Here is a 14,321-nt window from a genome sequence, read left to right as displayed (position 1 = left end):
TACTATATACGAGATACATGTTTTATTTGACTGAAATTATAATTTTCAAGTAGAACGCAAATAGGCTTGTTTTTCCACGTTTCTCCATTGTATGAATTTATTGACCTGTAAAGTCCTTATTGAATGCACTTGCATAACAATGTAGAGGGGTGTACATTTCAACTTTATTTACACAAACCTAATTTGGTTGAAATCCTGTGTCGACTTCTGCAACGTTTGACCTCGTCACAATGTGGGTCAACCTCGCATTGCATTTGAGCTGAGGCAATGGTGCTGGACATTATGATCAATAATAGTGACGTCACGTTTGTTTAGTTTGTTTTAGGATCAATTATTTGCTAGTTCGTTAATTGTTAACTAACTACTAATGTTTTACTATGATACGCACAGCAACACTGCAGTGAAGGTAGCCATATTATATAGGTGTGTCGCAGAGTCGTTCTAACCAGAAGTCTGGTATTTTGGCGGCTTTCTTTTACCTGAACACTCGGATCTTTGGTAAAAATTTACCTACCTCATTTCGTGAGTGGACTAATGTTAAATGTAGTCGGTAGCTACGCGATATATACTGTTATCTAAAGAAAGAAATCATTAGCCGCGGGTGGCCGGTGTGTGGCGGCGTCAGAGGTAAGTTATAATGCATTAACTGTATGTGCTCCATTGTTATAACGCCATTCTATAACATTGTGTATAAGAGTATGAAGTAAATGAGGAAGTAATATCACATGCCATGCCAATAATACGGAGGTTGTCTTGTACACGTATATTTTAGGTTTCGTTTTAAATCTCCGGTTTGAATTTTATATCTGTATCAAAGTATTATACTGTATATGACCCAGCTAATAAGTTCGACAAAAACACTTCCTTCTGAATCACGTGACTGGGTTGCGCAGTTGCTTATATTTGAATAAGTAGTTTTGAGTCATCCGGCTCACTGTTATTTCAATGCCAGACATTACAGTCAAATAACTCAATGTTTTATCATATAATTGTAGATCAGAATGGAGGTTTTGAGAAGCAGTTGCTGTCATATTTTCAGTTGTAAGTAAATTAAATAACATCAGTGTATACTTGATAAAGTTATAATGTCCTGAACTCATTTAGTGAGTGGAGTGTCACTTCATTGTTATTTGGGATTTTATTTATATAACCCCTTATTTCCTCCACTTCGATTCGACATTAATTAAATTTGAAAAGGTACATCATTTAATTTGTAAATTCAAATCTGCAATATCAAGTAATATGCACTCGAGTCGGGACATTTCAGTTTACATTCAATTACAGAATGCTAGGGTTAATATTAAAAAAAGAACACTCTGAACACATTTAGTTGAGTGGAGGGTCACAGCCTGATTCGCCGTGCGGAAATGTCTTGAGGTAATTAGACTACGCGAAAGTCTTTGAAATTTGTTTCATTGATTTTTAAAAATACAACAAAATAATCGAAAGATTGAAAAACAAAAACAAATGCCAATTATTTCGAAAAAATACATATTAAATTTGTATTCCTATTAGACAATACATAATACATGTTTATATATCCAGTATTTGTAACATTATGATATTTTATCAGTCGAGAGATGTTTGAACTATTAATAGTGTCAAGCCGTATAATCAAATGCATCATTATAATTTTGAATTAGATATAGTATTTGAAATACTTACATTATTAACATACATATTTTCTTTGATAACGTGAACATATTGTTGTTTCTAGGTAATCAATTTATATATCTGCTCCTACTAGTTCTTTTAGCACGACAAGGTATGTGGACATTAAATTCTACCATTTCCTTATTCTTATTACTCTGAGTTGTCAAATTAGAGATATAGTCTGTGAGTCTGACCAAGCATGCGTTCATGGTCTATGTCCGATATCACAATGCACAATTAGTACAAACCAAATAAAATAGTCATAACGTTAAATCATATCAACCTTTCGCTTCTCGTGAATGCAAGAACTGAATTCAATAAAACATCGTATATATATATATATATATATATATATATATATATATATATATATATATATATATATATATATATATATATATATATATATCACGCATGGTGATTATCCACCCATGTAATTTTCTTTCCCAAATTGATTCAAATTATACTATACAATATTATTGTATTACTATTCTTCTGTCCTTCCTCGTTTCCGTTTTTGTTCAAGGTTAGTACACAAACTGACATATATATATTAATGTACATATGCGCATCGAAGTTAGTCTTGAACTTAAACTTATTTACTGTTTTTTTAATATGTTTACCCGGTTTCACATATGGTGTACATAATGCAAATATAAATATTTTATACAATATTTGAAATGGAAAAGTGTGCGATTGAAGTATCTGTTGTGTTTTTAAAGGTGTAAAATCCAAAATTGAATGTTTTATGGTCCTTCCTTTTTTAGACCAATATGTAAATATGTACATAAGTGCGAGGCACTGTACATCACGTCTACTATGTTTGTTTAACAAAAAATCTGTTTGTTCACCTTACTATCACTCAAATACCCAGAATAACATGGACCAAGGATCTCTAAAAATCTGAGTTTATATTTAAAAGAAGATCAGAGGTTATTATATACGTAGACAGAATGCCCATACAGAATTAAATTCATATAATGGTCAGCGTAAACAAATTGCGCAATAATATATTTTAAGTAGTCAAGTGAATTGTGAGGTTATGATTTTTTCCCTCAATTATAAATTTCCCCAATTGGATTTCAAAAGGATTACTATTGATTTAACTATAAAAATGGTATGTCTCTGTCTAGTAACCTATTCTTGTTCCAGGTTATTTGTAGAATAATTATTTTGTATATATAAAGAGGTGACCATCCCTTCTAGACCACTGTGCGTTATAAAAATTACATCGTGTGATATTCAACCGTATATAGATGATTTATTGATAGATGACTCTATATTGTACTTTATATATTCAAAGATTCCCAAAATAATTCTGCTTGTATTAGGCTCCTTCCTTGTAAGTTATAGTGTAATATGTATGGTGGGCGTATAATAATATTTTACACGGGTGGCTAAATTGGTAATTTATTTATTTATTTGCGCATTAATTTGCTGTTACAAATACAACACTACAAATATAATATCAATACCGCCCGTTTTGTCCTTCAGAAAGTGTCTCAAAATTTAAATATTGCAAAATAAGCAGCCCTAATCTTTGATATAAATTATGAACACAGAATAGGGAACTATGGGTGATCAATCATGTGTGTGTTATTTGTCACGATAATAAATATTACATATTACAGAATAAACCCCTTTGACTCCTTGAGCTTTTCCACGTTTATGGCAATAAGCGGGGTCACTGCGCCCTCATCGACGGAGTGATAGAATTATCTGTACATGATAATAAATAAATAAATAAATACATCTTTTGTGACCCTGTTTTGTTGCAGGGTTGGCTAACTAGTATACGCCTCGCCATCCTCCCTTCTGTCTCATTCATCGTCTCTTAATCGTGGCATAGCATTTCAAAATTTAAAATGTGGGGCAATTTTGCGATTTCGGTGTATGTAATAGCCTCTCACAGCCGCCCTAATCAAAAGTGTAAAAATAGATCTTGGGACAATCAGTTAGTTTTCGATGAGTGGGTAAATTTAAAGTAAAAAAATGATGAGCGTATTTTTTTAATAAACTTATATAATAAATTATCGACATTCGCCATGAAATAACGTTAAAATTGATCACTTGATTGGTTGCAACTTCCGTCTAATTTTGGGCGTGTCATGTCCAATCGTGGGTGTTTTTCCTAGTACGAGACGGTTCGCCTTGAATCCGCGTTACGTAAAAAACACATCACATCGTGATTTAATTAATTATTGCAAATTATTCCGGAGAACGCCCACTTGCCTAACTGCCGATTGTACGGTTTTATGAACGATCCTGTTAAAGATGAAAGAATTTGAATTCATGATAGGCGGAATATTAAATGAAATATATTTCAAATCAAAATTTAGCAACATTATTAATGATATTATAGAAGTATACACCCTAAAACAATATAGTAATTGAACCAACACTCCATCACACCCAATACCCCCCCCCCCATGGATGCCCATAGTCCATGGAATGCATTCGCATCTCACTTAATTTTCCTTTACAATTTCACTTTCAAATCTGGCATCAGTATCTCCTCGCAACAATAAATGTTTTAAAACCAAATGTTAAACTTGAAAATGGGCGCGTATCACCGTAACGCTTAAAGGGGTAAAATGTGTCACGATCGCTATTTGTCACGCCTTAAATTGGCTTACTAACCACGTTCATGCAACGAAATGATTGTTAACTTCATTCGCCAGAAGTACAAAAAGAGATAAAAGGGGTGTAATCATGTTTGCATTGGTGAGACCATAGAACATCACAAAAAGTAAAGGTTGTGTTATGCGATATGTGATATCAATTACAATCGTCCAAAATGTTTCGACACTTAATTTTATTGTCACACCTTCATGTGTGGTATTTTGGAATGTGTTTATCGAGCTTTATATATTCATTCTACGTATTAGTGAAAATGTTGATGAAACGGTAATTCAGTTGTCGAAAACAGCTGTATTAATATGGTATTATCACACCATTCATTAGGAGAACCACAGTCTTGTACCTTTGAACTTGACACTGGTTTTGAAGCCGAGTATGAAGAGGAACCTATAGGTAAGACATTTTTAAGTGTCTTAGCAATAATAAACGCCACTGAAACCCGTTCTTGTAGCATTGTCAAAAGATGGCACTTGGTATCCATCCGTTACACATATTGGTCACTTGCTCTATTGTATTCTTTTTAACCATGATTTGTGCCACGTAACAGTCACACTTGAGTGTCAGCCGTAATTTGCAGTGTCAAAACTCCAGAGTGTGATGGACGAGGTTCCTGTTTTGTTGCAAAACCTGCAAAACCTTGTTCAGCGACACACTTTTAACTGATTGTTGTGTCAATTCATGATTGTGAAATATTCATGTTTATCAGTAAATCAATTAACTGCTTCTTTATGTTTGGTCAATATTGTAAAATTCATGCATATGTTAGCTGTTAATAATATATTCCATGATTCACGCGATTGTAATCACGTTGTTTTAAGGAACTGAATATTCTGTTTTCTACAGCGGCCGTAATGCAAGTTCTTTATTATTCTAACGAACATTATTTTTTCAGGAACTATTATTTATGACTTGTTAAATGTCAGCAGCGATGCTACCTCATTTGAAATATTAGATGGTACTGATTATAACGAATTGTTTGTCATTAACGGCACATATGTTGAGTGGGGAAAGGTGTACGATCTGGAAAATAATGTAAGTTTGAACACTCCAATTATGAATTATACAGAATATGATCTATATCGATAGCAGTATATCTTCGCTCTAGTGATGCAGTGGGACTTCTTATGTTGCTCATTTTAGAAAGGCTTTATTTATTACTTTGATCATCATCAGTGTTGGTTAATCAGCATATGACACCCTCCCTAATGCATTCCAAAGATTCTCTGTATAGCTACGGTATAAGCAAAGTATGCATGAAGGCATACTGATGATCTTATGGATGAGTGGTAGCAGAGGTCGAATACAATCCTGTACTGCCTGATTACATATTTCTGGTTTTTTTTTGTAAAAATCTTTATTATTATATTTCTTACTCCGTTTGTAGTAATAATTTAATAAGAGATATAACCCAAATCAGCCAACGGAAAAGGAAATTCGCGAATGTTTTCGTTCAGTGACTAGATTATTTAAGTGGCATTAATGTAAAATAGTAATATATCACTTGAGCGGTCATAATAAAAAAAAAATATTCTAATTGATTGGGTATTGATCTTTACAACAAAAGTCATTTCGTTCGAGCAATTTTCGAGGAAATTTTAAGTGTAACAGCATATACACATACAAATATTTGTATATACAAATGATGATTTATAAAGAATGAAGTGTCGCTGTGAAATCGAAACCAGAGAATTCGCCGGCCTTTCCAAGAAATAACTGGAGATATTAGTAAGAATATGGTCGATAACTCTTTGGGAATCTGAGGTGGCTCGAGTTGGAGTATTAATTATTTGTGCAAAATTATAACTGTTCAAAAGTTCAATATATCTGCCAATTGTTGAACCGTTCACGCTGGTATCAATGTTCATGTCCCCTAATGTGATACAGTTTTTGAGGAAATATAGTCAAGACATAGTATGATTCATCACGTGGGTTGGCTATCAATTTTTATTTTTATTCAAACAGAAAGTTTTTTTTATATTTGGTTTGTATTTTGTGGCAAATGGAGAATTTGTGACTTATAAATTCTTTAAACACTAAACTTACTATGCTGCATATAACATGTATATAGTACATTATGTTATGGTTTTGTGGCATAAGGGAGTGTGTCTGCTTACAGTGGGAAGGCGCATTTGTCGTGTTGTGTTTTTGAATCTTAAGTTTCATCGTTAGATGCAATTAGGTGATATTCACTGCATGGTGGACGCATTTGTTCCCGAGGAAGTTCGTAAGTTGGTGTTCACGTCATCAGTATACTAGGTTTATTTGAGTGTAGAATTATACTCTACACGTTGTTTGTGATGTTGGGTATTTAAAATGCGCATGTTCATCTATTCATTGTGCAGGCGTTATTTCAAGATGGCTTTTTCGAGGACGTGTGACCGCGTTTACCGATTTGCAAGTTTCATATTAATATATTTGTGTTTGTGCCTCCTGTAAGTTCAAGATTATCAATTTGTTTACAGTGTGACGAAGACCAATTTACCTTGAAAATTGGTTGTCAGCCCAACCCGGTAAGTTTAAATAAATGAATTCCATTTGTTATGTTTTAGCCGCTGGTGCCCCTTATATATTGACACATGTTTCTTCGCTACTCGCTAGTTCCCAACATGCATGGGAAGAGTCGATCATTATGATGTTATTCTCACTTGTAACTTGATGCAAATGATTGTACAACAAACACGTATATGATTTTACAATATCTTTCTAGTTCCTGTTGAATATGTGGCACATTTTATATTATTATTGTGTGAGTTTACATAAAAACTATAGATATTAGCGTAAATTAATGAACGATTCCATTTGTGTCGTGTTGGTTCTGTTTCTTTTTTAGTCAAACGAATATACTTTGATTATTGACATATATGACGTCAACGATATTCCTCCTGTATTTAACAAAGACATTTATTTTACCAAATTAAACGAGGTAAGGTGCAATCAGTCTGTTTGTAAGATAATATAACAGGTATCTCCTATGACAATCATACGTTGTCGGAAATCACGAGCATGATACTTTGAATTGATTTTTTCAAATTGAGTATTCTATTGGTAGTCTGGATTAGGATGGTAGCTTAAAATTCCAGACCAAGACGTAGTTTAACACTGTAGTGCAAAAGTGGTAGTTTGACAGTTCATGGTCAAGGGGTTCATGCTGCATCGGTAGACTGGAGAATACCACTCCCTTCCGGTCAGTGCTAACAGATATTTTTAGATCAATCATATATCATTTCATGATATAACCACGTAGTAAAGTAGTAGGTTGTTGATGTAAACAACCAATGTGATTGACAAAGTATTGAGTCCTTTAAGTACGTGTTAGGGCGTCCACGTAACAATCGATAAATACTTATACAAAAATGTATATCACTGACTTGTATTTGTATTTACCGTAATATTTATCATTTCAGATGACACCGGTTGATACACTCGTATTCGGCGATTTTAGCGCAGTAGATGGTGATTGTACAAAAACCATTCTTCTATATTTCATTGAAGAGGTACGATGTGTTTCTGCTATAGATACGATATTCAGTGTTGATAACAATTCTTTCAGTCAATGAAATATACTTGCACAAGAAAGCTGTATTTAATTGTATTGATTGTATTTAAAGGGACCAGGTTCAAATCATTTTACAATCCCTGCAAGATCAAATACTGAGATTTTCCTGGCCGAGCCTCTCGATTACGAGCTTGATAGATTTTACAATCTTACTTTGATTGTATATGATGACAACGTGAGTATAATTTACATACTGATGAATCGTGTGTTTATAATTATTTATTTAACATCTTCAAGGAAACATTAGTTTGATTGCAGAAAATATAATATGTATTTAGACACCTTTTTGTAGACTACATTCATGTTTGAAATTCATTTTTATATTTGGTTGATTATGTGGGCCACTCATAAATAGTATATTACCAAAAATAACATTCCACCCAATATTGCGTGTGGTAGCCGACATCGCGTAAGACAGCTACTAATATCAAACCTTGGTAATTTAATTAGATGTTTGTTCGTATTTGTATATTCTTGACTACTGCAGACAAATTGTCTTATTTCCTTTAGTTTGCCATGCTTTAAAATACACATAAACGTGCCGGTTGTGCCGGTTTGTTGCTTTTAAAAATAGTATTCATTTATGAATAAAGTGGCGAATGTAGATTTAGTCTGATCATGCGTGGAGTTGATGTTGTTTGGTGATCTGAATTATTTATCAGCACATTTTTCTTTACAGGGAGGTACATCTGCATTGAATGATACCGCCACATTATACATCCAGGTCGATGATGCAGATGACTTGAGTCCAGCATTTCAGGATATCATTTACACTGATAGTGTGTATGAAAATTTCACTGGTCCGCTAAATGTGAATATAGATGCTTTTGATTTAGATTTTGGAATAAATGAGCCAGTATACTATAGCTTTGCAGGTAACGAACACTTATTGTCTTTAACAACAAATAATTCTGCAAACCACTAGAAGTCAGCTCGTTGCGGAATGTATAAGCTGATTTGATTTATGTATAGACACAGTATCTATTTGCTAAGTATCAATCGTTGACATTAGTGCTTTTATTGCAGACCCCGACAGAGAGAATACAACAATATTTGAAACAGAGTACTTCCACATTGATACCATCACTGGCGTGTTAACTGTGATCAAAGAACTCGACAGAGAAGCTACGCAGACTGGTACGATTACGGAAGTTTTGAGGGTATGAGTTATCTACAGCACAACTAATTTAACACAGTAATAAAAATCTTACCATAGAACATTTAAAATATTTACTTCCAAAACATAGTTTAAAAATCCTTATAATATCTGTTAATTCTGTTCCATTTAACATTAACATTAGAATATGAGGTAACAGTTATACCTCCTTCATTGATCCAATAGTTAAATTGCAGGAACGCTTAATTGTCCCAGGCTTACGTCAACACGTCCCATGGGAACTATACCTTACCTTACTCACACTGCAGACAAAAATTCGACTTTAATCAATAACACTACTATGTGAATACCTGGAACAAGGAGTGGGAAAGCCACGAACCGGACAACAAAACTTATTTTGCCCCTCAAATTAGGTTTCTTTTTCTTCCGTCATAAAGTTTACAGTTAAACATTCCATGGTTATATAGGTCAGGTCATAGTCCCTGGAGGGACTGTGGTTAGGTACACTATTTAATTGGCAAAAGCAAGTCTCGTGACAATCTCGCTCGCGCCAAGATATCGGCGGCCATTTGCGTCAAAGATATACCCAACGATATTTTCCTGAAATACTAAAAAGTGAAACCATTATTGCTACAATTTGCTCGTAGTTTTTCCTAACTCTCCAAATTCAATACAATTTGTTACGCTAAATTAAAACAGTTCACAACTTTGTCATATTTGCACAATGTCAGAGCAATAATCATGTCATCATCTTGTACATGTACGAATGTGTCCTACATGTCATAGGGGGAAAAGTTTTCAAGCTTTAAACAATATCTAAGCTTGTTTGGCGAATCATTGAAGCTAGTATATTGAAGCTCACAGTTTAAATTTTCACTTAATAACATATTGGCACAACATAGAATCATGTTTGTTTGACCGATTTGTTGCCAATTTAATAATATTTGATTTCCGATTTCTATCAATTCTTAGTATCGTCGATATCAGACATTTGGTTAGCTAGCTGGAATACATCCTTGACTCAACCATTCTTTGTTCACTCAATCACTTTTTGTGACCTTTGTTAGATTGCAAAATAAAGGTCACAATAACCCATTGTGAGTTGAGGCAATAACGTGACTCATTCAATGCAATATACTATTACTTTATATATACATTGTTCAAATAAATTTGTTGCAACAAGTTATGCTGTTTTTCAGACTTCTCAAAATGATACTCGTGATTACCATATATATACATATCGAGATGGCTATGCTACTGTGGTAGTAACAGTACTTGATGTCAACGATAATGCTCCTATTATGAGTTCTCCTATATATTATGGTGAAGTTGCTGAACATTCGCTACAGGATACAATTGTGTGCGAAGTTAGCGCTACAGATATAGACGAAGTACGTATACTATACGATTGGCAAATTATTGAATACTGAGCATACTTCAACTTGTAATAATTCATTGTATTTCTTCTGCTGATCTTAATGGGCCTGATTTATTGGATTGTTTGATATATGCGGGAAGAAACAAACACAGAAATCTGAAAAATGTGCTTTCTAATTCCCTCTATTTCAGGGTGAGAATGCCGTTTTTGAATTTGTCGTAGAATCTGACTTTGCTTACGGGAACACATTTTATGTAGATGATCCTATCTCCATAACACCGACCATTGCTATTAGTTTTATTCGTGTTAATGATCCTGCATATTTGGATGCCGAAAATATCTCAGGAACCCTGGATATCAAGGTAAACATGCCCATGTCATAAATTTTTGCAGTATTGCAAGCAATACACTTATAATAGTATCCAGATTGTCTAATAATTTCATTGAAGTTTGCATCCACAGTCTATTTATTCAATTACAATATATATAAAAAGAAGTAAAAGACTTGAACGAACGTGTATTATTATTTCGCATTGTAGATGTTGCATTGTCTAAGAACCGTGACTCTTTTATTACAAAAAAGTGATAATTAAAAACAGGGACGTATAAATTCTGTCTGAGAAAATCCAACTTCTTTTGTGCAACGTGGATTATAATCTCTAGTACATTTAATCCCATTAATGAATATAACTGACTGATTTAACATCTGAAATAGTTTAAGTTGTTACTTGTTCACGCTTTTTGTATGTTCGATAAGTTATGCTGTGTCAATATTCATATTTGTCGCAGAATAACAGGTGGACGGGACTGTATCGGTTCTAATTATGGGAATAAATTCACTTGTTATAATGGCAAAACGTTTGGCAGGTCATTGTTTTCTCTTAGGCAATATCGTTTCCTTGTAGAGAAAACTGTTCCTTTCTGTTTCTCATAGTATTCTAATCACAAAGTTGGCCCATTTGGTGTAGCTACGCCCTGGCAGCATAGTTTGGCTAATAGCACAGGAGACGATGTAACATTGGTTTTGCTGTCAGTCTTCCTAAAGTATTAATTGAGTAGGGGATTATAAAAAAAGGTTACCTGAAAGAAATACCGACAGATGAACACCCCTGTTTCCTAGGCCTACGCTGCAAAGCATAGTTTATTTAATGTGTTTGTATAATGATTTACTGCACAGGTGTACGCGATTGAAACAGATACGCCTGAAAAACGGAGAAGTGAATATTCCACTGTGTCGATCACTGTTCTCGATATCAACGACAACTCACCGCAATTCACAGGAGAGCCATATAGTGCAAGTGTCAGTGAAGACATCACAGAAGAAACATTTCTAATAACGGTAACTATTCATGTACAATAGCATGCGTAGTATGAATGTGTTATGCGGTATACTATATTTTCTGCTCAATCTGACAATCATTAAAACTGGAAATGTTGACATCATTGTGCGTAATATAACAAACATTGCTTCTCTTTGTTTGATCGATTGTTGTGTTTCAGGTCGAAGCTGTGGATGACGATCAAGATGCTAATAACTACGAAGTAGAATACAGTATATGGGGAGTGACTGATAGCGGAATGGACAATTTTAGAATCGACAACAGTACTGGAGAACTGTATATAAATAATGATAATGGGTTATTAGACGCCGAAACTGTTGATAATTATGTTGTTATTGTCATGGCAACCGACAAAGGGGATATTCCAAGGTATGTGTATTTCAAGATTGTATTGCAAAATGTATAAAGGTATTTGAATTCGTAATGTTGGTGCATTGAGAAAACTGGTTGTTAGCTGATAGATAATAAATAAAAAATGTTTATAGAATATGAGATATATAAGAGTTTCAATCGATTCGTTGTTTAGAGTGCCTCTTTAGTATACCAACTATCCACCGTCCTAGCTAATTAATCATTTAATTCGGATATGACTTGATTGTATTATAGATCCAATCTTGCAGAAGTGTTTGTCGATATCAGCAATGTCAATGAAGAAGTGCCCATCTTTCTTAATGACCCGTACAATGCAAGCATCAGTGAGGGCGCTCTGATCGGTGCATCGGTGTATCAAGCAACGGTTAGTATCAAGTATTGTGGTTGATTGCGAATTCAATTCCGTATATGTATTTCACTACGAGTTTTGACTGATATAAGCTATTTACTCAAACTTTTGGCCTTTCATCCAACATCACATGTTATTTAATTTTACTAGGCTGTCGATGCAGATGGTGATAATCTCACTTTTACATTTGAGGATGGTTTATCAGAGACGACTGATGGACTCTTTCACATTTCATCATCCACGTGAGTAATGGAACACTTTAACATTACTTAAGACTTTTTATACTTTTAATTTCCCTACACATATCTAACTATATGTTTCAATACACATTATAGCAACATTCCAGTTTAGATCAATGCACTAAACAATTTTAGAATAAAATGTAACGAAACTAATTTAACATACTAGCTAAAAAAGATGTCATGTATTGTTTAAACAATAGTTGACTAATTAAGAGAATTTGCAGAATGTTTAATATGATGATAGGCAACATTATTATTATATGGGAAGTATTTGTTTGTTATAGAAAATGCATTATTATAGTCAATACTGCAGCGATTATAATTCTTACTAATTAGAAGTATAATTCCACTAACCCGACAAATGTGCTAGAAATTAGAAAGTGAATAACCGGAGTGCATTGTTTATGCATAGTGCTTGTTTTCGAGCTTGTAATTGCAATAAAACTATAACTGGTTTGTAATTACAGAGGCGAGGTTTCTCTAATAGACTTACTAGACCGGGAGAATGAGACCTACCACAATTTGACGTTATGTGTACGTGACGAGAATCCTAATCATGTAAGTATTATCATTTTCAATTCTATTATATATAACAAATGAAGTTAGTAAATACTCCAGTAAAATTTGGGTCTTGTAACTTTTAAGCTATCTTCCCATTGGCTACTTAGTCCAGACACCTAACATTCTAGCCAATCAGTAAATATGTGCAAGGGGTAAAACGTGCACAAGCTTTCGTCTTGAACATACGTCGTTTAATAGATCTGCGGCATTTATTTATTTTCAGAATGACACGACCTTCCTCTTAGTCACAGTAACTGACGTTAATGACAATGACCCAGTAATTACTGCGAACGACTCCAGTGTTATGATTCCAGAGGAGGAGGCAGGAAGTGTAATCATTACGTACGTGACGGTATGTGATGAACAATTATTTCAATTTGGTGGTACATGTATTCGTGTTTTGAATAGCTAACATAATTATTATTCATATCCCTCACTATGAATCTTAACTCATTACCGTTTCATGTGCATTAGTTTAAATTAGTGTCCTTTTGTTTTACAGGCGACAGACGAAGACGACGGAACAAATGCAGAATGGACCTACACAATCGTTGACAGACTGTCTAAGTGAGTATAGTACGTTGCATAAATGGGTAAAAGTATGTTCTATTAATTTATTATTGATTTTATGTTTTGGTGCGCATTGAGTGTGAAACCACTCAAGGCGCGCAGTGATTAAAAAACGAAAGATTACAGTGTTCACGACACTTGGTAAGAGCCGGCTATATGCACGCCCAAGCTGTGCACGCTGTGAACGAAAAAGCAATGCAACACAGTCACTTGGGGGTTGAAAAAATGCGTATAGCGGATTATTTAAAATGAGTATATATTGATTTTCAGCCCCCAAGTGACTGTGCAACGCAACCAGAAATATTGTAATATAGCATTATGGAATTATAAGACGCAACTCAATCTTCTCGTTAAAGTTTGTTCAATCTCAAACGACGAGAAGTTCAACTGAAATAACCACTCGAACGCAAAGCGCCCTCCTGTTTCAAACAGACGACATCAGTCGTTGATGTTGAAGACGACACATGGACCTGGGTAGACAGACAACGCATTGATGATGTATTAATTTCTCCCGCTTCGCCACTGAGAACTACCGGATGAGAA

The 14,321-nt window shown here is 34.2% G+C and overlaps 1 protein-coding gene across 1 annotated transcript; it reads left to right on the top strand.

Moving 5' to 3' along the window:
• Positions 1 to 233: 233 nt before the first annotated feature.
• LOC102804449 (protocadherin Fat 1-like) lies at positions 234 to 13,620 on the top strand. Its single transcript, XM_085493684.1, has 19 exons — positions 234 to 627; positions 996 to 1,041; positions 1,718 to 1,765; positions 4,618 to 4,686; positions 5,186 to 5,325; positions 6,756 to 6,803; positions 7,124 to 7,216; positions 7,698 to 7,787; positions 7,902 to 8,024; positions 8,529 to 8,724; positions 8,876 to 9,009; positions 10,166 to 10,357; positions 10,536 to 10,706; positions 11,522 to 11,683; positions 11,845 to 12,053; positions 12,291 to 12,420; positions 12,556 to 12,647; positions 13,115 to 13,205; positions 13,432 to 13,620. The coding sequence occupies exons 2-19, from the start codon at positions 1,002 to 1,004 to the stop codon at positions 13,618 to 13,620; spliced, it is 2,217 nt and encodes a 738-aa protein (XP_085349810.1). The 5' UTR covers positions 234 to 627; positions 996 to 1,001.
• Positions 13,621 to 14,321: the final 701 nt, after the last annotated feature.

The sequence above is a fragment of the Saccoglossus kowalevskii genome, chromosome 19 (genome assembly GCF_978046115.1).
Source record: "Saccoglossus kowalevskii chromosome 19, keSacKowa6.1, whole genome shotgun sequence".
Taxonomy (NCBI): domain Eukaryota; kingdom Metazoa; phylum Hemichordata; class Enteropneusta; family Harrimaniidae; genus Saccoglossus; species Saccoglossus kowalevskii.
This window is presented reverse-complemented; position numbering and strand designations above follow the sequence as displayed.